The 23857-nt window shown below is 43.6% G+C and overlaps 1 protein-coding gene across 2 annotated transcripts in view; it reads right to left on the bottom strand.

Annotated features, from left to right (window-relative positions):
- vwa8 (von Willebrand factor A domain containing 8) overlaps positions 1–23857 on the bottom strand; it is a 414855-nt gene that overhangs the window by 104784 nt on the left and 286214 nt on the right. For both annotated transcript variants that reach the window (XM_078559607.1, XM_078559606.1), the window contains 3 exons: positions 16344–16545; positions 10036–10117; positions 8960–9164 (listed from right to left, as the gene is read on the bottom strand). In XM_078559607.1, coding sequence (XP_078415733.1) covers positions 8960–9164; positions 10036–10117; positions 16344–16545 — 489 coding nt within the window. The remainder of the gene's footprint in view (positions 1–8959; positions 9165–10035; positions 10118–16343; positions 16546–23857) is intronic.

Genomic DNA, 23857 nt, shown 5'->3' on the forward strand with positions numbered 1-23857 from the left:
CAGCCCAATGAGAGGACAAGCACTTTTGGACCTGGTTCTGGGGAATGAGTTGCCCAAGTGGATCAAATGTCAATGGGACAGCCTCTAGGGGACAGTGATGATTGTATCATAAGGTTTAGGTTAATCATGGAAAAGGACAGGGAACAATCCAGAGCAGGGATAATTAACTGGGAGAAGCCAACTTCGATGGGGTGAGAGTGAGTTAGAATCAAATGCTGGCAGAAAAGACAGTGGCTGAACAATGGGCTGAACAATATGTACCTAAATTATTGAACTTGGCAGGGCAGGATGAGAGAGCAGTTAATAAAGCATATAGTGGCTTTATTAAAAGGGGCATTGAGTACACGAAAAAGGTGGTCATGTTGAAGTTGTATAAGACACTACTTAGGCCTCATCTGGAGTACTGCGTTCAGTTCTCGGCACCATGCTTGAGGAAGGATATGAAGGCACTGGAGAGAGTACAGAGGAGATTCACAAGAATGATTCCTGGGATGAAGAACTGTAGCTATGAGGATAGATTGGAGAGGTTGGGATTGTTTTCCTTGGAGAAAAGGAGGCTGAGAGGAGACTTGATAGAGGTATTCAAGATCCAGAGGGGTATGGACAGGGTAAATAGTGAGAAACTGTTCCCACCCAAGAGAAAATCAAGAACTAGATGATTCAAAATAATTGGCAAAAGGAGTAATAGTGATGTGAGGAAATTTTTTTTCACCCAGAGGATGGTTGGAGTTTGGAACAAACTTCCTGAAAGGGTGGTGGAGGCAGGTTCGATTGAGGTATTCAAAAGGGAATTGGATTGCTATCTGAAAAGAAAGACTGTGCAAGGTGACGGGGATAAGGCAGGGGAGTGGAACTAGGTGGAATGTTCTTTCAGAGACACAGTGAACTCCTGATGGGCCAAATGGCCTTCTTCTGTACTGTGATACTGTGTGGCACTATATCAAATGCCTTTTGAAAATCCATAAACACCACATCAACAGCATTGCCCTTGTCAGCCTTCTCATTACCTCCTCAAAAAACTCCAGCATGTTAGTTAAACATGATTTCTCCTTAATGAATCCATGCTGGCTTTCCTTACTTATCCCACACCTGCCTAAGTGACTATTGATTTTGTCCCGAACTACAGTTTCCAGAAGTTTCCTTACCACTGAAGTCAAACTGACTGGTCTGTAGTTGTCGGCATTATCCTTGCAAACCTTTTAGAACATTCGCAGTTCTCCAGTCCTCCAGCACCACCCCATGTCTATTGAAGACTAGAAGATTATCACCAGTGCCTCAGAAATTTCCACTCTCACCTCCCTTAGTATCCTCGGATGCATCTCATCCAGTCCTGGTGCCTTATCAATTTTAAGTAAAGATAGCCTTTCTAAAACCTCCTCCTTCTCAACTGTAAATTCCTCAAGTGTACCAGTTACCTCCTCTCTCACCTCAGCCTGGGTAGCATCCTCTTCCTTTGTAAAGACAGATGCAAAGTACCTGTTTAATACTTCCGCTACATCTCCTGCCTCCACATGCAAGTTTCCTCTTTTATTCCTAATTGGCCCTACTCTTTCTTTTACCACCCTCTTATTATTTTATGCCTATAGAAGACCTTGGGATTCCCTTTTATGTTAGCTGCCAGTTTCTTTTCATGTTCCCTCCTTGCTTTTCTCATTAGTTTTTTCACTTCCCCTCTGGTCCTTCTATATTCAACCTAATTCTTTATTGTATTTTCTACCTGACATCTGTCATAAGTGCACTTCTTCCTTTTCATCTTCACCTCTATCTCTCTTACAATCCAGCCCGAAAAACATCCATTAACCACTACTCTCTGTTTCCTGTCACCCAGCCAACAGCATATCCAATTTGTTACTATCCCTTTTATTCCTTGAGCTATAATTTTGTCCACAAGTCTGTTGTGTGGCACTGTATCAAATGCCTTTTGTAAGTCCATGTACACTGCATCAACGGTATTACCCTCATCAACCTTCTCTATTACCCCTTCAAAAACACCAGCAAGTAAGTTAACTAAGATTTTGCCCTATACAAATCCATGCTGGCTTTCCTTAATTAACCCGCATTTGCCCATTTAATTTTATCATTTCTAGAAGCTTCCCCACCACCAAGGTTAAACTGACAGGCCTGTAGTTGCTGGGTTTATCTTTACATCCTTTTTTGAACAAAGGTGCAACTTTTGCAATTCTCCAGTCCTCTGCCACCACTCTTGTGTCTAAGTAAGACTGGACAATTATGGGCAGTAACTCTGCAATTTCTACTGTCACTTCCCTCAGTATCCTTGGATGTATCCTATCCAGTCGTGGTGCCTTATCAACTTTAAGTACAGACAACCGATCCAATACATCCTCGACATCAATTTTAAACCCTTCCAGTGACAGAATTACCTCCTCTTTCACCATAGCCTGGGTAACATCTTCTTCCTTGGTAAAGCCAGATGCGAAGTATTAATTTAATACTTCAGCATGCCCCTGCCTCCATGTGTAAATCTCCTTTTTGGTCCCTATTAGGCCCCACTCCTCCGCTTACCAACCTTTTCTTATTTATATGCCTCTAAAAGACTTTTGGATTTGTTGTCAGTCTCTTTCATACTCCCTCTTTGCTTCTCTTATTTGCTTTCTCACTTCTCCTCTTAACCTTCTATATTCAGCCTAGTTCTCAGTTGTATTGTCCACCTGACATATGCTATAAGCACACTTTTTCTTCTTCATCTTGATCTCTATCACCATCCAGGGAGCTCTGGATTTGTTTGCCCTACCTTCCCCCTCCATGAGAATATACCTTGACTATACATGAACTATCTCCTCTTTAAAGGCAGTCCATTGTTCAGTTACCATTTTGCCTGACAATCTTTGACTCCAATTTATCTGGGTCAGATCTATTCTTACCCCATTGAAGTTGGCTTCCCCCCAGTTAATTATTCTTATTCTGGACTGTTCCTTGTTCTTTTCCATAGCCACTGTAAACCTGATGATACAATGATTACTGTTCACTAAATGTTCTCCTACTGACATTTGATCCATCTCATTTCCAGGAACCAGGTCTAGCAGAGACTCCTTTCTCATTGGATTGGGAACAGACTGTTGTAGAAAATTTTCTGAACACATTCCAGGAACTCTTTCCCCTCTCTGTCCTTTAAACTACAACTATCCCAGTCTATATTTGCATAATTAAAGACTCCCATTATAACTACTCTATAAATCTTGTACTTCTCTGGAATTTCCTTACAAATTTGTTCCTCTTTCCCACTATTGGTGGTCTATAGATTACACCGAGCAATGTAATTGCGCCTTTTTTGTTCCTTAGTTCTAGCCAAATAGATTCTGTCCTTGATCCTCTCTCTCCAGCATTGCAACACTCTCAATCAATACTGTCACCCCTCCCCCTTTCCTTCCCTTCCTATCTTTCCTGAATACTTTGTACATACGAACATATAAATTAGGGGAAGGAGTAGGCCAGTCGGCCCCTTCAGCCTGCTCTGCCTTCAATAAGATCACGGCTGATCTGATTGTAACCTCAACTTTGCATTCCCACCTACTCCGATAACCTTTCATCCCCTTGCTTATCAAGAATCTTTCTACCACTGCCTTAAAAATGTTCAAAGACTCTACTTCCACTGCCTTTTGAGGAAGAGAGTTCCAAAGGCTCACCACCCTCAGAGAAAAAAAATCTTCTCATCTCTGTCCTAAATGGGCAATCCCTTATTTTTAAACAGTGACCCCTACTTATAGATTCTCTCATAAGGGGAAACATCCTTTCCACATCCACCCTATCAAGACCCCTCAAGATCCTGTATGTTTCAAACAAATCACCTCTTACTCTTTAAATTCCAGCGAATATAAGCCTAACCTGTCCAACCTTTCCTCATAAGACAACCCAACCAATGCCAGGTATTAGTCTAGTAAATGTTCTTTGAACTGTTTCCAACACATTTACAGCCTTCCTTAAATAAGGAATTGCTTTCTATTCCTGCATACTAACCTTTTGTGATTCATGCACGAGGACACCCAAGTCCCGTTGCATCACAGTGCTCTGCAATCTCTCACCACTTAGATAATATGCTTCTTTTTTATTCCACATTATACTTCATTTGCCCGCTCACCTAACCTATCTATATTCCTTTGTGGCCTCCTTACGTCCTCTTCACAATTTACTTTCCTATCTATCTTGGTGTCATCAGCAAATTTAGCAATCATACCTTTGGTCCTTCATCCAAATCATTTGTATAAATTATAAAGGGTTGAGGTCCCAACACTGGTCCCTGTGGCACACCACTGTTATATCTTGCCAACTAGAAAATAACCCATTTATGCCTACTCTCTGTTTCCTGTTAGCTAGCCAATCATCTATCCATGACCATATGTTACCCCCATATCATAAGCTTTTATTTTCTGCAATAACATTTGATGTGGCACCTTATCAAATGCCTTCTTGAAATCCAAGTACAGCACATCCACTGGTTCCCCCTTATTTACGGCACATGTTACTTCCTCAAATTAACTCCAATAAGTTGGTTAAACACGATTTCCCTTTCACAAAACCATGTTCACTCTGCCTCATTACCTTGAATTTATCTAAGTGCCCTGCTTTAATGTCTTTAATAATAGCTTCTAACATTTTCTGTATGACAGATGTTAAGCGAACTGGCTTGAAGTTTCTTGCTTTCTGTCTCCCTCCCTTTTTGAACAAAGGAGTTACATTAGCTATTTTCCAATCTAATGGAACCTTCCCTGAATCTAGTGAATTTTGGAAAATTAAAACCAACGCATCAACTATCTCACTAGCCACTCCTATCAAGGCCCTAGGGTGAAATCCATCAGGACCTGGGGTCTTATCAGCCCATAGTTCCAACAATTTGCTAAGTACCACTTCCCTGGTGATTGTGATTTTTCTGAGTTCCTTCTTCCCTTCCATCTCCTGGTTTACAGCTATTTCTGGGATGTTACTTGTATCCCCTATAGTGAAGACCATTACAAAATAGCGGTTCAATTCATCTGCCATCTCTTAACTTTCCATTATTAATTCCCCAGACTGTTTCTATAGGACCAACGCTCACTTAGTTAACTCTTTTCTTTTTTAAATTTCTAGATAGTAAGAAACTCTTACTGTCTTTATATTTCTAGCTATTTTTCTCTCATACTCTCATTTTTTCTTCCTTATTAACCTTTTAGTCATTCTTTGCTGGTGTCAAGCTTCTCGTGTGTCATTGGAGCTGCACTCATCCATGCAAGTGGTGAGTATTCCATCACACTCATGTCTTGTGCCTTGTAGATGGTGGGCACGCTTTGGGGAGTCAGGAGGTGAGTTATTCACTGCAGGGTTCCTAACCTTTGACCTACTTTTGTAGCCACGGTATTTATATGGCTCATCGAGTTCAGTTTTTGGTCAATGTTCACTCCCAGGATGTTGATAGTAGGGCATTCAGTGATGGTAATACCATTGAATGTCAAGGGGTGATGGTTAGATTCTCTCTTGTTGGAGGTGATCATTGCCTGGCACTTGTGTGGCACGAATGTTACTTGCCACTTGTCAGCCCAAGCCTGGATATTGTCCAGGTCTTGCTGCATTTGGGCATGGACTGCTTCATTATCTGAGGAGTTGTGAATGGTGCTGAACATCGTGCAATCATCAGTGAACATCCCCACTTCTGACCTTATGATGGAAGGAAGATCACTGATGAAGCAGTTGAAGATAGTTGGGCCTAGATACTACCCTGAGGAACTCCTGCAATGATGTCCTGGAGGTGAGATGACTGACCTCCAACAACCACAAACATCTTCCTTTGTGCTAGGTATGACTCCAACCAATGGAGGGTTTTCTCCCGGTTCCCATTGGCTCCAGTTTTGCCAGAGCTCTTTCATGCAGCACTCGGTCAAATGCGGCCTTGATGTCAAGGGCAGTCACTTTCACCTCGAGAGCTCAGCTCTTTTGTCCATGCTTGAACCAAAGCTGTAATGAGGTCAGGAGCTGAGTGACCCTGGCAAAACCCAAACTGTGGGTCAGTGAGCAGGTCATTTCTTAGCAAGTGCCACTTGATGATCCCTTCCATCGCTTTACTGATGATCGAGAGTAGATTCTTGGGTGGTAATTGGCTGAGTTGGATTCATCCTGCTTTTTGTGCACAGGACACACCTGGGTAATTTTCCACATTGCCGGGTTCTAGTGTTGTAGCTGTACCGGAACAACTTGGCTAGGGGCGCTGCAAGTTCTAGAGCATAAGTCTTCAGTATTATTGCCGGAATATTGACAGAGCCCATAGCCTTTGCAACATCCAGCACCTTCAGCTGTTTCTTGATATCATGTGGAAGACTGGCATCTGTGAAGTTGGGGGCCTCTGGAGGAGCCTGAGATGGATCATCCACTTGGCACTTCTGGCTGAAGATTGTTGCAAATGCTTCAGCTTTATCTTTTGCACTGATGTGCTAGGCTCCTCCATCATTGAGGATGGGGATATTTGTGGAGCCTCCTCCTCCAGTGAGTTGTTTCATTGTCCACCACCATTCGTGACTGAAGAATCATGAGATCAGATCAGAGCTTGGATCTGATCCATTGGTTGTGGAATTGCTCAGCTCTGCCTATCGCATGCTTCTTACGCTGTTTGGCATGCAATAAATCCTGAGTTGTAGCTTCACCAGGTTGACACCTCATTTTTTGGTATGCCTGGTGCTGTTCCTGGCATGCCCTCCTGCACTCTTCATTGAACTAAGGTTGATCCCCTGGCTTGGTGGTAATGGTAGAGTGGGAGATATGCCGGGCCATGAGGTTACAGATTGTGGTTGAGTACAATTCTGTTGCTGCTGATGGTCCACTGTGCCTAGCCCTGAGTTGCTAGATCTGTTTGAAATCTATTACCATTTAGCACGATGGTAATGCCACACAACTGATGGAGGGTATCCTCAGTATGAATATGGGACTTCGTCTCCACAAGGACTGTGCGGTGGTCATTCCTACCGATGCTGTCATGGACAAATGCATCTGCAGATTGGTGAGGGTGAGATCAAGTATGTTTTTCCCTCTTGTTGGTTCCCTCACTACCTGCCGTAGTAGCGGTGCTCCCGAGCCACTCTTGGTGATGGAAATTGAAGTCCCCCACCCAGAGCATATTCTGTACCCTTGCAACCCTCAGTCCTTCCTCCAAGTGGTGTTCAAGAGCTGAGACTTCATGGGGTCTGGAGTCGATTTTGAGGACTCCCAGGGCAACTCCCTCCTTCTACCACCTCTGCTGGGTTGGTCCTACTGGTGGGACAGGACATACCCAGGGATGGTGATGATGGTGTCTGGGACATAATCTGTATGCTATGATTCCGTGAGTATGACTGTGTCAGGCTGTTGCTTGACTAGTCTGTGAGCTCTCCCAATTTTGGCACAAGCCCCCAAATGTCAGTCAGGAGGACTTTGCAGGGTCAACAGGGCTGGGTTCGCTATTGTTGTTTCCTGTACCTAAGTTGATGCCAAATGGTCAGTCCAGTTTAATTCCTTATAGACTTCATAACGGTTTGATACAACTGAGTGGCATTTAAGAGTCAACCACTTTGCTGTGGGTCTGGAATCACATGTAGGCCAAACAAGGCAAGGATGCCAGATTTCCTTCCCTAAAGGGCATTAGTGAACCAGATGGGTTTTTAGGACAATCAACAATGGTTTCATGGTCATCATCAGACTTTTCATTCCAGATTTCTATTGGATTCAAATTTCTTCAACTGCCGTGGTGGGATTCAAACCCGGGTCCCCGGGGCATTACCCTGGGTCTCTGGAATACTACTCCATTGACAATTCCACTACGCCACTGCTGCCACCACCACCACCGCATAATTCTTAAAGGTGGCATTTAGTACTGCCTGATTTAAATTCTTACTTTCCCAGTTTCTGATTCAAAATGAATACCTGAGTTTCTCTAAAAAGGAAAAAAATGCTCACCAACCAATCACTAACCTGGCTTCCTGTGATGTCAAGAATTGGGCAGAAACACGGCAGATGGAAGTCAATGTGGAGAAGTGAAGTGATGAACTTTGGCAAGATTAATATGGAAAGGCAGTGCATTATACATGGCAGGATTTTGAAAAGTGTAGATGAGGAGAGAGACCTTGGTGCCGTATTCACAAATTCTTAAAGGTGGCACAGAAGTTGATAAACTGGTTACAGTTATTGGTTACTGGGTTTATAAATAGAGAAATAAAATAAATAAGATATAATAGCAAAGAGATTACACTGGAGCTTCATAAATCAGTGGTGGCAAGTGTACAGAGGAGATTTACCAGGATGATACCCGGGATTAGGAACTTCAGCTATGAGGAGAAGGTGGTAAAGTTAAGGCTATTCTCCTTGGAACAGAGAAGATTCAGAAGTGACCTAATAGAGGTTTTCAAGATAATGAGGTTTTGGCAGAGAGAGAAAAACTATTCCCTCTGGTGAGTCCTTCACTAACCAGGAATCATGGATTTAAAATCATTGGCAAAAAATCTCGATGGAAATGAGGAGAAATTTTTTTTAACTTGGGGAAAGTTGACAGGATCTGGAATGCTCAATCTGAACAGGTGATGGAAGCTGATTTAATCAAGAATGTTAAAAGGTAGTTGGATAGGTACTTGAGGATGAGGAACTTTTGGGTTAAAAAGGAAAAGCGGGAATGTGGGACTATGAACGATCGCCCTTTCAAGGATCCAGCACAGGTGTGATAGGACAAATAGCCTCCTTCTATGCTGTAAATTTCTGTCATTATAGAAAATGATCTGATCATTATCACATTGCTGTTTCTGGGGTCTTGTTGTGCGTTAATTGGCTGCCACATTTCATACCCTACATCGGTGACGAACTGCAAAAATACTTAATTGCTGCACAGCATTGTAAGATTTCCTGAGGTCATGTGAGGTGCTTTATAAATGCAAGTTCTTTTTTTCTTTCAACAGCCACACAAGTTTGTTTGCTACTTGTCATCCTTAAAGTTTATTGTAAATTGGTTCCAAACCTGTAGGGGTCGTCCATCCTCCTGTCCAATCATGTTTCTCCATTCAAGCAGGGAACGCTGTAAATGATCAAATCCAGTTTCCCAAACCCTCACATGCCCTCCCAAATCCACCGTCACCACTCCTCCAGCTCCCATGGGTGCTATCAGGACATCTGTGTTTGAGACTTTAGACAGCCACTGAGTGTATGGAGAGATGGAAAGCACGCTGCAAGAAAAAAAAGCACAAAAGTACCAGTATAGCCAAACTACCGGAGTTCAACTGGTCAGTTCTGACCCAGATGGATGAGAGTTCAAACCCTACTCTTGCAGCAAGCTAACACTGGAGGGGCAAATCTCCAAACTGGTGGTCTAGGCACAGAGCTTCCTCTGCCAGAGGTGAAGATTGGGGAAAGTTACAGAGCATGTACAGCTCAGAAACTGGACCATGTTGGTATTTATGTTGCAAATGAGTCTCCTCCCAGTTCTCTTTATATAACCCTATTCAAAAAGCCTATTCTTTTCTCCCACATGTACTTATCTAGCTTCCTCTTAAATGCCCCTATTATGTTCATCTCAACTATTCCATGTGATAGTGAGTTCCACATTCTCATCACTTTCTGGCTAAGAAAAGGTTCTACCTGAATTCCCAATGTGTTGACTGGTGACTATTCTATATTAATGACCCCTAGTTTTGGTGTCCCCCACGAGTACAAACTCAGTGGGTGTGTTCCCACAGTTTTCCATCGATGGGTCGTTGTTTCTACCTGAAATAAATATTATTAATACCCCTTAAAATTAGGGCCAAACCATTTAGGTGTTAAGCCAGGAAACACACCTTCATAAAAAGGATAGCAAAAATCTGGAACTTTCTCCCTCAAAAAGCTGCTGAGGCTGAGGATCAATTGAAATGTCAAAGTCAAGACTGACAGATTTTTGTTTGGCAAGGATACAAGGGTTATGGAACTCAGGTAGGTAAATGGAGCTAAGATACAAGTCAGACATGATTTGACTGATTGGCGAGGATTTGACTTGAGAGGCTGAATGGCCTCCTCCTGTTCCTGTGTTTCTGGAACTATTCCATTTAGTACTTTGCTCACCTTGGAATGGGAATATATTTAATCTTCTTGGAGTTCAGATCTGTCACTTCCAAGAATCCTGCAGTGTTTGGAGGCTTTGTATCTGTGAGAAAAGAAAAAAATGGCACTGGTGATCTAGGCTGGGCAATAGCTTTGCTTCTTATTGAAGGTGAATGAGTGGCAACACTACAATACCTGCTTTTGCTGCATTATAAGTATTATACTACTTACTGCAATACGTATTATTTGGCTGCTGAAGTGTAAATATGTAATTTACTGAATGATCACCTTAAAGGTTACCAGATGTAATTTCTATGCCTTTCTGGGTCAAATAGAGGTCAGTTGTCCTTGGGCCAATCACCAGGTCAAGTAGAGGCCAGGCTGATGTTTTATCCATTTTTTAATCATGCACTTCTGACTGAAGTGTACCTGAAGTCTCTCAAAACATCACCATTTCTCAAGTGACAGTCTCCCCCCTGAGTCAGAAACTCATGAGTTCAAGTTCCACTTCAGAGAGTTAATCTAGGCTGATACTCTCAGAGTAGTACAGAGGGACTGCTGCAACATCCGAGGGGCGATGCTTCAGGTGAGGCATGTAACTGATGCCCTTTCTGCCCAGGCGGATGCTAGAAGTTCCATGGCACTCTTAGAAAAAGAGTACGCAGCACTTCTTGGTGTCCTGGTTAACATCCAACAACAACAACTTGCATTTATATATTCCTCTCCCAACCAATATGGTTGAACCAGATGATCTGGTCATTTCATTGCTGTTTCTGGGAGTTTCCTGCTTTCTTAAAACAGTGACTACACTTCAAAACTATTTCATTGGTCGTTAAGCACTGTGGGACATCCTGACCATGTAAAGGTGCTATATCAATGAAATCTCTTTTTTTCATGTTCAGCAGCAGGATTCATTTCTGTAGCAACCTTTTATTTTAAAAGTAAATTGGAGGAAACTAAACTGCTGCTGACATTCCAAAGAGTCCACAGTTAAATACAATGGGATCACACTAGTGTAAGTGTTTGGGTGTTGCAGCAGGGACCAATGACACTGGCTTTCATCTTGTCAAATCTTTAGCTCAAGGATAATGCAGCCCATTCAAGATGTTGTACTGGAGCCAGTGGAGTTGTAATGAAAGATAGAAGTAGCATGACGTTGGGTTCATCAGCATCCATTTGGGAGCTAACCCCATGTCTGTGGATGATGCCATTAATGGACATTACTTTAAAAGTGCATTACTTTTAAAGAAGTAGCTATACTTGGATTTAAGTGAGAAAAACCAAGAATGAGGGAAAGTCAGGGCCGGTATAATAAAGTAATATAAGTAAGCCAAAGTAGAAAAAGTGAAGACGTGGTAGGGCAGCTCGGTCGAGTGGAATGTGTGGCCTGTAATATGTGGGAAGTCATGGATGCTATTGGAGTCCTGGATGATGACATGTGCAAGAAGTGTTGCCAGCTGCAGAAAATTGAGCTCCGGGTTTCAGAGCTTGAGTGGGGACTGGAGTCACTGTGGTGCATCTGCTGGGTTGAGAGCTACATAGATAGCAGGTTCAGAGAGGTGGCCACAGAGCAGGCTAGGAGCATGGAAGCAGAAAGGGAATGGGTGACCACCAGGCAGTCCAAGAGAATCAGGTGGTAGTACAGGAGTCCCCCTGTGGCCCTGCTCACGAATCGGTTTTCTGTTTTGGAAGCTGGTAAGGGCTCTGGTTCCTCAGAGGAGGGCAGTCAGAGCCAAGTATGTGGCACCACCTGTAGCTTGGCTGCACAACAGAGGAGGAAGAAGAAAGGAAGAGCTATGGTGATAGGGGGTTCATTAATCGGGTGAACAAACAGGCATTTCTGTGGCCGTAGACGTGACTCCAGGATGGCACATTGCCTCCCTAGTGCCAGGGTCAAGGATGACACTGAGCGACTGCAGAGCATTCTTCTGGGGAGGGTGAACAGCCAGAGGTCCTGGCGCCACATTGGTCCACAATGACTTAGGTAGGAAGGGGGATGTGGTCTTGCGCTCAGAATTTAGGGAGCTAGGTAGAAAATTAGCAAGCAGGACCTCTGTAGTAGTAATCTCCGGATTACTCCCAATGCCACATGCAAGTGAGTTCAGAAATAGGAAGCTAAGGCAGATGAATGCATGGCTGCAAAGATGGTGCAGAAGGAAGGGCTTTAGATTCCTGGGACGCTGGGACTGGCTCTGGGGAAGATGGCACCTGTATAAGCCGGACGGGTTGCACCTGAACAGAACTGAGTTCCTTGCAGGGCGTTTTGCTAGTGCTGTTGGGAGGACTTTAAACAAACTCGGCAGGGGTGTGGGAACCAGGAGGGAGTATTAGAGAGGAATACCAGGTTGCACAAAATACTGGGAGAGACAGATAGCACTAGTATAGAGAATAGTAAGTTAGTAGGTGGGGTCAGAGTAAGGGGGAAAGTCATGAAGTCTAAATCAGGGTTACTGTGCATGCATGTGAATGCACAGAGTATAGTAAATAAGATTGGGGAGTTACAGGCAGATTGCCATGTGGAAATATGATGTTGTGGTGATAACAGACCTGTCTCAAGGAAGGGCAGGACTGGGTGTTAAATATTCCTGGGTACAAGGTGTTCAGAAAAGATAGGAAAGGAAGAGGGGTGGCGGTATTGGTTAAGGAGTGCATTGCAGTGCTGGAGAAAGAGGATGTCCCAGAGAATTCAAGGACAGAATCAATTTGGCTCGAGCTAAGGAACAAAAAGGGTGCAGTTACATCGCTCGGTGTAGTCTATAGGCCGCCAAATAGTGAGAAGGACGTAGAAGAACAAATGTGCAGGGAAATTACAGAGAGATGCAAACATTATAGAGTAGTTATAATGGGGGACTTTAATTACCCGAATGTAGATTGGGACAGTGGTAGTGTAAAGGGAAAGGGGGCAAGCATTCCTAGATTGTGTTCAGGAGAATTTTCTACAACATTATGTGTCCAGTCCAACAAGAAAAGACGCACTGTTGGACCTGGTTCTTGGAAATGAGGTAGGCCAAGTAGATCAAGTGTCAATGGGGAGACATTTAGCAGACAGTATTCATTGAATCGTAAGGTTTAGGATGATGATAGAAAAGGACAATGTGCAATCCCGAGTAAGAATAATTAACTGGGAGAGAGCCGACTTCAATGAGGCAAGAACAAAGGTGGGCTGGATAGACCGGAACAAAAGATTGGCGGAAAAAACTGCAGCTGAACAATGGACTACCTTCAAAGAGGAGATGGTGTGGGCACAGTCAAGGTATATTCCTTCAAAAGGGAAAGGTAGTGCAAATGAATCCAGATCTCCATGGATGAAAAAGAAGATAGAAATTAAGATAAAGAAGAAAAAGTGCACTTATGACAGGTGTCTGGTAGAAAATACAATTGAGAACCAAGGGAAATACAGAAGGTTCAGAGGGGAGGTGATAAAGCAAATAAGAGAAGCAAAGAGGGATTATGAGAAAAGACTGGCAGCCAACATAAAGGGGAATCCCAAAGTCTTCCATAGGCACATAAATACTAAGGGGGTGGTAAAAGGAGGAGTAGGACTGATTAGGGTCCTAAAAGGGGATTTACACATGGAGGCAGGGGGCATGGTTGAGATGTTAATTGAATACTTTGCATCTGTCTTTACCAAGTAAACGGATGCTGCCCAGGGCATGGAGATAGAGGAGGAAACTCTGTTGCTAGAAGGGTTGAAAATTGATAAGGAGGAAGTGTTGGATAAACTGTCGGTACTTAAAGTTGACAAGGCACCAGTGCCAGATGAGATGCATCCAAGGATACTGAGGTAAGTGAGAGTGGAAACTACAGGGGCACTGGCCATAATCTTTCAGTCTTCCATAGACTCAGGGGGGTGCCAGAGGACTGGAGAATTGCAAACATTACTCCCTTGTTCAAATTCCCTTGGGATAAGCCCAGCAATACAGACCCGTCTGTTTAACTTCAATGGTGGAGAAGCGTCTTTAAACCGTTATAATGGGAGACTTTAATTACTCGAATGTAGACTAGGACAGTGGTACTGTAAAGGGCGGAGAGGGGCAAGTGTTCCTAGATTGTGTTCAGGGGAATTTTCTACAGCAGTATGTGTCCAACAAGAAAGATTGCACTGTTGGGTCTGGTAGTCACATGGAAAAATGTGAGTTGATTAGGAAGAGCCAGCATGGATTTCTAAAGGGGAAATTGTGTTTAACTAACTTTCTAGAGTTTTTTGAAGACATAACAGGGAGGGTAATGCTGTTGATGTGGTGTACATGGACTTTCAAAAGGCATTTGATACAGTGCCACACAACAGACTTTTGAGAAAAGCTATAGCTCATGGAATAACAGGGACAGTAGCAACGTGGATACAAAATTGGCTGAGTAATAGAAAACAAGGGTAATGGTCAATGGATATTTTTTGGGCTGGAGGAAGGTTTGTAGTGGAGTTCCCTAGGGGTTGGTATTGGGACCCTTGTTTTTCCTGATATATATTAATGATCTACATCTTGGTGTGCAGGGGACAATTTCAAAGTCTGTGGATGATACAAAACCTGGAAGCATTGTAAACTGTGAGCACAGTGTAGAACTTTAAAGGACATTGTCAAGTTGGTGGAGTGGGCAGGTAGATGGCAGATGAAGTTCAATGTGGAGAAGTGTGAGGTGATGCATTTTGGTAGGAACAACATGGAGAGACAATATAAAATAAGGGGTACAATTCTTAAGGAGGTGCAGGGGCAAAGGAACCTGGGTGTATAAGTGCATAGATCATTGAAGGTGGTAGGACAGGTGGAGAGAGCAGTTAATAAAGCATACAGTATTCTGGGCTTTATTAATAGGGGCATAGAGTACAAGAGCAAGAAGATTTGCTGAGTTATTGAGTCAGCTTGGAGTATTGTGCACAATTCTGGGTGCCACATTATAGGAAGGATGTGAACACATTGGAGAGAGTGCATAAGAGTTTTACAAGAAAGGTTCCAGGGATGAGAAACTTTAGTTATGAAGATAGATTGGAGAGGTTGGACTGGTCTCAGTGAGAGAAAGCGGATAAGAGGAGATTTGATACAGGTGTTCAAAATCATGAGGGGGCTGGACAGAGTAGATAGGGAGAAACTGTTCCTGCTTGTAAAAAGATCAAGAATGAGAGGGCACAGATTTAAAGTGTTTTGCAAAAGAAACAAATGTGAGGTGAGAAAAAACTTTTTCACACAGCAAGTGGTTTGGGTCTGGAATGCACTGCCTGGAAGTGTGGTGGAGGCAGGTTCAATTGAGGCATTCACGAGGGCAATAGGTGATTATTTAAATAGAAACAATGTGCAAGGGTACGGGGAAAGGGCAGAAGAATGGCACTAAGTCATAATGCGCATTTAGAGAGCTGTAACAATTGCCCACTGTGATTCTGTGAATGCCCAAGGCACCAGTGTGGGGAGCTGAATGAAAAGTCATTGCTGGAGATACCGTGTTCTACATCTGGAAGAGAGGCATTGGAGGAGAATGGTGTGGTCACCTGTGTTGAAACCTTTATTTTATTCTTTCATAGGATGTGGGTGTCACTGGCAAGGCCAGCATTTGTTGCCCATCCCTAATTGCCCTTGAACTGAATGGCTTCTTCAGCCATTTCAGAGGGCAGTTAAGAGTCAACCACATTGCTGAGGGTCGGAGTCACATGTAGGCCAGACCGGGTAATGATGGCAGATTTCCTTCCCTAAAAGACATTCGTGAACCTGACGGGTTTTTACAACAATCGATGATAGCTATCACGGTCACCATTACTGATGGCTAGCTTTATAATTCCAGATTTATTAGTTAAATTCAAATTTCACCAGCTGCCATGGTGGGATTTGAACCCATGTCCCCAGAGCATTAACCTGGGCCTCTGGATTACTAATTCAGTGATATTACCACAATGCCACCATCTCCCTATAAAGAGGCTGAGGAAGAATAATCACAGTCACAGAGAATGTAGTCCTTGATTTATAAAGACGTCATTGGAGAGATTGAAACAACGTGCACCAGGAGAGATGGGCATGATTCAGTGTGGCGAGAAGACATTCAAGGACTTTAGAGAGGTAATGAAGTTGCAGATGGGATAGTCGTTTGTAAAGACTGCCGTTGGGTTCTTTTGATTAAGAGGACGTCAGAGCAAATTTTAAAAAGAGGAAGGCCAGGAAAGGAAGTTGAATGATCGACAATTAGTGGGAATGAGCTAGAGAGAGTAGAAGGTAGATCCCAGGGTTAATGTTGAAAGCTGTGAGTGTGGTTCTGTTCTCACCTGATCTATTTATTTGACTGAGAGCCTGACATGATAATACCTCTGTCTAAAAGGACTGTATATAGAACCTCAGCACCACACTAACCTTTTGGGTAGATTTCACTTCGAGGCACTTCTCCAGCAGGAACAGCTCGAATCACCTGGTTGGCTCCTGTCAGAGTTATGCAGTTGGTTTGTTTCACATTCTCAGACTGATAACTCCCACTGAAGAACTTATCCCTTGTGGAGCCAGCACCATTACTGTCCAATGGAGCTCTTCGTTTCCACATGTACACCTCATTGGGAGACTGCGGGGACACATTTCTGTGTTAGGTAACCCAGCATTTCATCAACAAAAAAGGATAGTAATTACTAAAATGCAAACAAAATGCTAGCAAGGTGTTCGTTCTGTTTGTGCGGTTGTCAAAATGTATACTTGCTGCAATTTCCTTAAACTGGTGAGAAATAACAAACACAAGTAGGAAAAGCAAACTGGATGAACTTGCAGGTGGGGGGAATAGGGCGGGTGGAACACATGCTTCATCGTCCTCACCAGAAAAACAGTGCGAGGGGATACAAATCATTGAAGTATCAACACTTGATTCTTTAACTTGTGTCCCATTGAACTGCCTTCCAAAGTTTACAAATTGAAGTCTGCATGCCCTCAGGCTGCATTACCCGGTAAGAAATTCCTATTTGAGGACTGAGCAACAGTAAAATGCACAATGGATGGTGGAGTGGATTGGGATGGATGCTCTTTATGGTTAGTTGGGTTGAATGAACTGGGTGGTGGAATAGGTTGAGCAGGATGGGCTGAATGGTGGGCGGTCTGGGTGGGTGGGCTGGGTGGTGGAGTTGGATGGGCTGAGTGGTGGGGTAGGTGGGGTTGGATGGGCTGAGTGGTGGAGTAGGTAGGATTGGATGGACTGAGTGGTGGGGTAGGTTTGGTTGGATGGGCTGAGTGGTAGGGTAGGTTGGATTGGATGGGCTGAGTGGTGGAGTAGGTGGAGTTAAGGTGGAGTTAAGTCAAGGAGTTAAATGCGTGGCTCAAAGATTGGTGTGGGAGGAATGGGTTTCAGTTCATGGGCACTGGCACCAGTACTGGGGTAGAAGGGAGCTGTTCTGGTGGGACAGGATTCACTTGAACCATGCTGGGACCAGTGAGCCGACGAATCGAATAATTAGGGCCGTAGAGGAGGCTTTAAACTAAATAGAGGGGGCTGGTGTTGGGGGGTGGGGGGCAGGGTTCTGGAGATGGGATACATAGGCTTATGAAGCAAAAGGATATGGCAGCATTGCAGGGCAGCTATTTAGGTAATGATATCCAGAGTGTGACAGGAAGGGACAGAGTGTACAAACATAAAAAAACAGCAGCAAATGGGATCAAAGGGAGAAAAATGGTAAAAAGGCAAAATTAATGGCTCTTTACTTAGATGCACGTAGTATTTGGAACAAAATAAATGAATTAACGACACAAATAGAGTTTAATGGGTATGATCTTATAGCCATTACGGAGACATGGTTACAAGGACATCAAAGTTGGGAACTAAATATTCAGGGGTATGTGACTTTTTGAAAAGGACAGGCAGGAAGGAAAGGGTGGTGGGGTAGCTTTGGATCAGAAGATGTAGAATACATATGGATGGAGGTAAGAAATAATAAGGGAAAGACGACACCGGTGGGAGTAGTCTATAGACCCCTTAACAGTCGTTGTACTGTAGGACAAAGAATAAATCAGGGGATAATGAAGGCATATTAAAAAGCAGTACGTTAATCACAGGTGACTTTAATCTTAATGTAGTTTGGTAAAATCAAATTGGCAGAGGTAGCCACAAGCAAGAATTCATAGTGTGTATTTGGGACAATTTCCGAGAACAATATTTTGTGGATCCAACCTGGGATCGGGCTATTTTGGATCTGGCAATGTGTAATGAGGCAGGTGACTTGATTGAGGTGTACAAAATTATGAAGGGAATAGATAGTGGACAGGATAAAATTGTTTCCCTTGGTGGAGAATTCTAGAACCAGGGGACATAGATTCAAGGTAAGTGGCAGAAAGTGTAGGGGGGAACATGAGGAAGAACTTTTTTACGCAGAGGGTAGTGGGCATCTGGAATTCGCTGCCCAAGTTGGTGGTAGAGGCAGAAACTCTAAACTCTTTTAAAAAGTACCTGGATCTGCACCTTAAGTTCTGTAAGCTGCAGGGCTATGGGCCGGGTACAGGAAGGTGGGATTAGAAAGGGCACCTGGGTGTCCTCGGGCTGGTATGGACAAGATGGGCCGAATGGCCTCCTTCTGTGCTGTAACTTTTCTATGGTTCTATGGTTTAATATATGATCACAGAGTAAAAGGTCCCCTAGGAAATAGTGACCTTAACATGGTAGAATTTAGCATTCAGTTTGAGAGTGAGAAATTTGGGTCAGGGACAATTGTGCTAAACTTAGATAAGGGTAATTACAAAGGAATGAGGGCAGAGTTGGCTGGAGTGGACTGGGAAAGGAGTTTAGCAGAAAGGATGGTTGATGGACAATGGCAAATGTTTAAGAAAATAGTTCATGACTCACAACAAAGATATATCCCAGTGAGGAAGAAGGATTCTAGGAAAGGGATAAGCCCACCATAGTTAACCAAGGAAGTTAAGGATATTATCAAATTGAAAGAAAAAACTTACAATGTGGCAAAGATTAGTGGGAAGCCAGAGGATTGGGAAAGTTTTAAAAATCAACAAAAGATGATCAAAAAAAAAATGAGGGAGAAGATAAACTTTGAGGGTAAACTAGCAAGTAATATAAAAACGGACAGTAAGAGCTTCTTTAAATATATAAAAAAAGACAGAGGTCAAAGTGAACATAGGCTCCTCAGAGAATGAGGCTGGGAAAATAATAATGGGGAACCATGAAATGGCAGAGGAGTTGAATAAATACTTTGCATCAGTTGTCATGGTAGAAGACACAAATAGCATTCCAAAAATACTAAATAATCAAGGGGCAAAAGGTGGGGGGAGGAAATAAATAAAATAACTATCACTAGAGAAAAAGTACCAGGGAAATTAATGCGACTGAAGGCTGATAAGTCCCCTGGACCTGATGGGTTGCATCCTAGGATATTAAAGGAAGTAGCTACAGAGATAGTGGATACACTGGTGGTAATCTTCCAAGGATCCTTAGATTCTGGAAAAGTCCCAGAAGATTGGAAAACTGCCAATGTAACACCCTTATTCAAAAAGGGATGGAGACACAAAACAGGTGACTATAGGCCAGTTGGCTTAACATCTGTCATTGGGAAAATGTTAGAATCTATTATAAAGGATGTAATAGCAGAGCATTTAGAAATGCATAATATAATCAAGCAGAGTCAGCATGACTTCATGAAGGAGAAATCATGCCTGACAAATTTATTAGAATTCTTTGAGGAAGTAACAAGCAGGGTAGATAAAGGGGAACCAGTAGATGTAATACATTTGGATTTCCAAAAGGCGTTCGATAAGGTACCGCACATAAGGCTACTTAATAAGATAAGAGCCCATGGTGTTGGGGGTAGTATATTAGCATGGATAGAGGATTGGCTAACTAATAGAAGACAAAGAGTTGGGATAAGGAGGGCATTTTCAGGATGGCAATCTGTAACTAGTCGAGTGCCACAGGGATCAGTGCTGGGGCCACAATTATTTTACAATATATATTAATGACTTAGATAAGGGAAGTGAATATACTATCGCCAAGTTTGTGAATGACACAAAAATAGGTGGGAAGGCAAGTGGTGAGGATGACACAAAGAGTCTACAGAGGGATATAGACAGGTTAAGTGAGTTGGCAAAAATTTGGCAGATGGAATATAATGTGGGAAAATGTGAAGTTATGCACTTCGGCAGGAACAATAGAGGAGCTGAATATTATTTAAATGGAGAAAGACTGCAGAAAGCTGCAGCACAAAGGGATTTGGGAGTCCTCGTGCATGAATCACAAAAAGCTAGCATACAAGTTCAACAGGTAATAAGCAAGGCAAATGGAATGCTGGCCTTTATTTCAAAGGGAATGGAGTATAAAAATAAGGAAGTCTTGTTAAAACTATACAAGGCACTAGTTAGACCACACCTAGAATACTGTGAACAGTTCTGCTCTCCTTATCTAGGGAATGATATAATGGCATTGGAGGCAGCCCAGAGAAGGTTCACTAGGTTGGTCTCGGGTATGGAGGGGTTTTCTTATGAGGATAGGTTGAGTAGGTTGGGCCTGTACTCATTGGAGTTTAGAAGAATGAGAGGCGACCTTATTGAAACATATAGGGTTCTTAGGGGGCTTGACAGGGTAGATGCTGAGAGACTGTTTACCCTTGCGGGAGAGTCTAAGACCAGGAGGCATAATCCGAGGGTAAGGGATCGCCCATCAAAGACAGAGATTAGGAGGAATTTCTTCTCAGAGGGTAGTGAATCTGTGGAATCTTTACCGCAGGGGGCTGTAGAAGCTGGGTCGTTAAGTATATTCAAGGCTGAGATAGACAGATTTTTAATTAATAAGGGAATCAAGGGTTCTGGGGAAAAAAGCATAAAGTGGAGTTGAGGATTATCAGATCAGCCATGATCTCATTGAATGGCAGAGCAGACTCGATGGGCTGAATGGCTGATTTCTTCTCCTACGTCTTATGGTTGGATGGGCTGAGTGGTGGTGTAGGTAGGGTTAGATGGGCTGAGTGGTGGGGTAGGATGGGTTGAGTGGTGGTGTAGGTGGGGTTAGATGAGCTGAGTGGTGGGGTAGGTGGGGTTGGATGGGCTGAGTGGTGGAGTAAGTGGGGTTGAATGGGCTGAGTGGTGGAGTAGGTTGGGTTGAATGGGCTGAGTGGAGGTAGGTTGGGCTTGCATGTTGGGTAAATTTGGTTGGATTGGAGGGCAAGTTGGGATGAATGACCTTTTCTCGTTTCTACATTTTTACGTTTTACATCTCTGATTTGGTAAGAGCCTTGCTGAATTCTACAACACAAACCTGAGTCGGGCAATAAACTAGCCAGCCTAGTCACAAACCATTGTATTAAAATCCAACTAATTTTAACCAACTCGCATGCAACTATTAACACATTATGTTATCTAAAATACTGTCAATCAACAAGAGAACTGACCAACATCAACAGCAGCATGTAGAACATGTGGGTCAAACATCCATCGCGTGTGCGCCCACCAATAGAATAAGAGTGATTAAAATGAAAAAAAATTTGTAAAATCTGGCATTAGGATAATTTTGATCATGTAACACGGACTGGACATTGGCATCCTTCCATCTACTCGAGATGATGGACAAACAATCCATTTAGGTGGGTGGGGAGGGGGGGGATGTCTTCATTTGGAGCATTTTTGCTGATGGCTGTAGTGTCCCATCCTTGAAAGGCAAATTTTGCCGCAAGTACTGCACTTGAAGCTGCCAAGAGATGTTGTAGGTGGTTGTTTTCAGCATTGGCACCTGTTGCCAAGCTGCTGTTGCCAAGGTGATTGTCATGGTAGTGCATGCCAGCCCACAGGAGGTGTCATCATTTCCCTCTTTTGCCAGCCAGTCTCCAGCTGCGATTGTCAATGTTCAGGGTCTTCATGTCATGCTTACAAGTAACCTTGAAGCAGAGTTTTGGACACCCAAAACTGGGTCTGACTACCTCACCAAACAGAAAGTCCTTGGTTATGTGACTATCTTGCATCCTGCGAAGGTTCCCGAGCCAATGAAGCTGCCCCTGTTGGATTAGTGCCAGCACACCTGGGAGCTGTGTCTTTGAGAGGCCAGCAGCATTTGTCATCTTGTTCTGCCAGGGCATAACGCACATAATGCACCACAGACAGTGAAGGTAGAAACTGTTGAGCTTCTTTTCCTGGTAGCTGTAAGTCACCCATGTTTCACAGCCATATAGCAAGATGCTGAGAATATTGGCCTATAAGCCAACAGCTTAGTCCTAAAGGTCAGCTTGATGTTATCCCATGTGTGTTACATGAGTTGGCCAAAGGTGGTAGCTGCCTTCCCTCTGTGTGTATCGAGCTCTGCATCAACGGACAGATTGTCCATCACCTTGGGCCTGAGATAGCAGAATTTGCTCACCACTTCCAGCAGGGTTTTATTTAGTGTGACTGGGGTGGAGATGTGGCACCTTGTCCCATGACCATGGTTTTCTTGACACTTGTGGCCAGGGAGAACAAGTTACAGGCATGGGAGAGACAGTCCATGGGGTCTTTGTAGCTGAGTTGCTGTGTGGGTGACAGGCGCAGCATCGTCAGCGTAGAGGAGTTCTCTGATCAGGACACAATGTGTTTTTGTCTTCGCTTTCAGTCTTAATAGATTGTAGAGATTGCCGTCTGACCTAGTGTGCAAGTAAAATCCTTTCATATCTGCAGGGAAGGTGAAGGTCAGGAGCATGGAGAAGAAAACACCAAACTCAGACTGATTGGGGTGAGTGGGGTGGGCCTGGAAGCAGTGAAGGTTCGGGGAATGGAGGCAGAAACCTGGAGGTATGAAGACCTGGAGCTGCTCTCTTCACACACCAGGAGGACAAGATTACATCTACATCTCTGGTGTTCTAGGCACTGCCAGTTGGTACCTTTCAACATTTACAACAACATCAAGATGGCTGATTCCATGATATCAACAACATAGCTAAGGGAGTAAACCTAACAAAATCTGGAATGGAGTCCCATTGGGTGGTTGGTGTTTCCCTGGGGTGGGCCTTCCAGCAACTTCTGCCACCAACCAGGGTCCAGACGTACGAGCTTTTGTCTTTCCTCTGGATACCAACCTATGACGTCAAGATGGGGATGATGGGGTATGGATGCTAGGCAAGTCTGCAATTCCTAAAACCATGCCTAGCAAACCAGCGAACAAAGAGAGATAAACTTTTGGCTTAGAAGCCGGAATGTGAGGACTATGTGCCTCAGCATGAACAATGACCCACAGTCCACAGCAAGTGAATGTAAGACAGTCCTGGTTCTACAATCAAGGAGTGACACCAAAGTAAACCACAATCAACAGAGAGTACAAGGAGAGAGAAAGAAGACAGGATGGCTTAAAAAACACAGAAGGCTAAATAAACATAAAGTTATGTCAGTTCTCACCCACATACATTACTCAATCAAGAATGTTTTTTTCACTGTGTGGGGAAACTTATGTTTCAGAGGGTTTAAACCTGACTATTGACAAATCAGGACAGGTAGAGCTTCTGTCTCAATACAGGGTGAATACAGTGTAGTGCTAAGAGTCTCTGCAGGGACAGTGAAGGAGTTTAGCCAGTTAGACTGCACAATCTATCAGCACAGATCTACTTTCCCAGCTATCTGGTTATCATTAGCAGTGCCCTGGAGTCGGCATCCCTGTTACCTTCAGGAACCAGATCATGGAGTCTAGTTCTGAACATAGCAAGGCAAGTCCACTTGGCAATTACACTGAGAGTGTCAAATGCACCAAGTTCTAGCTCACCTGTCTGAGTGATGCTCATTCAGGGAACGGGGAATTCTCACACCAATAGTTTTTTTTTGACTTGGCTGCTCAGCTGCCTGCACCAAGTGCTTTCCAGACTGTTTGCTTTTCCTGAATATTCTCTGAACGTGTTCACATTCGCCTGTGCTGAGCCTGAGTGCCCCCTCACTCTTCCCTACAA

The sequence above is a fragment of the Cetorhinus maximus genome, chromosome 16, assembly GCF_964194155.1.
Source record: "Cetorhinus maximus chromosome 16, sCetMax3.hap1.1, whole genome shotgun sequence".
Classification (NCBI taxonomy): Eukaryota; Metazoa; Chordata; class Chondrichthyes; order Lamniformes; family Cetorhinidae; genus Cetorhinus; species Cetorhinus maximus.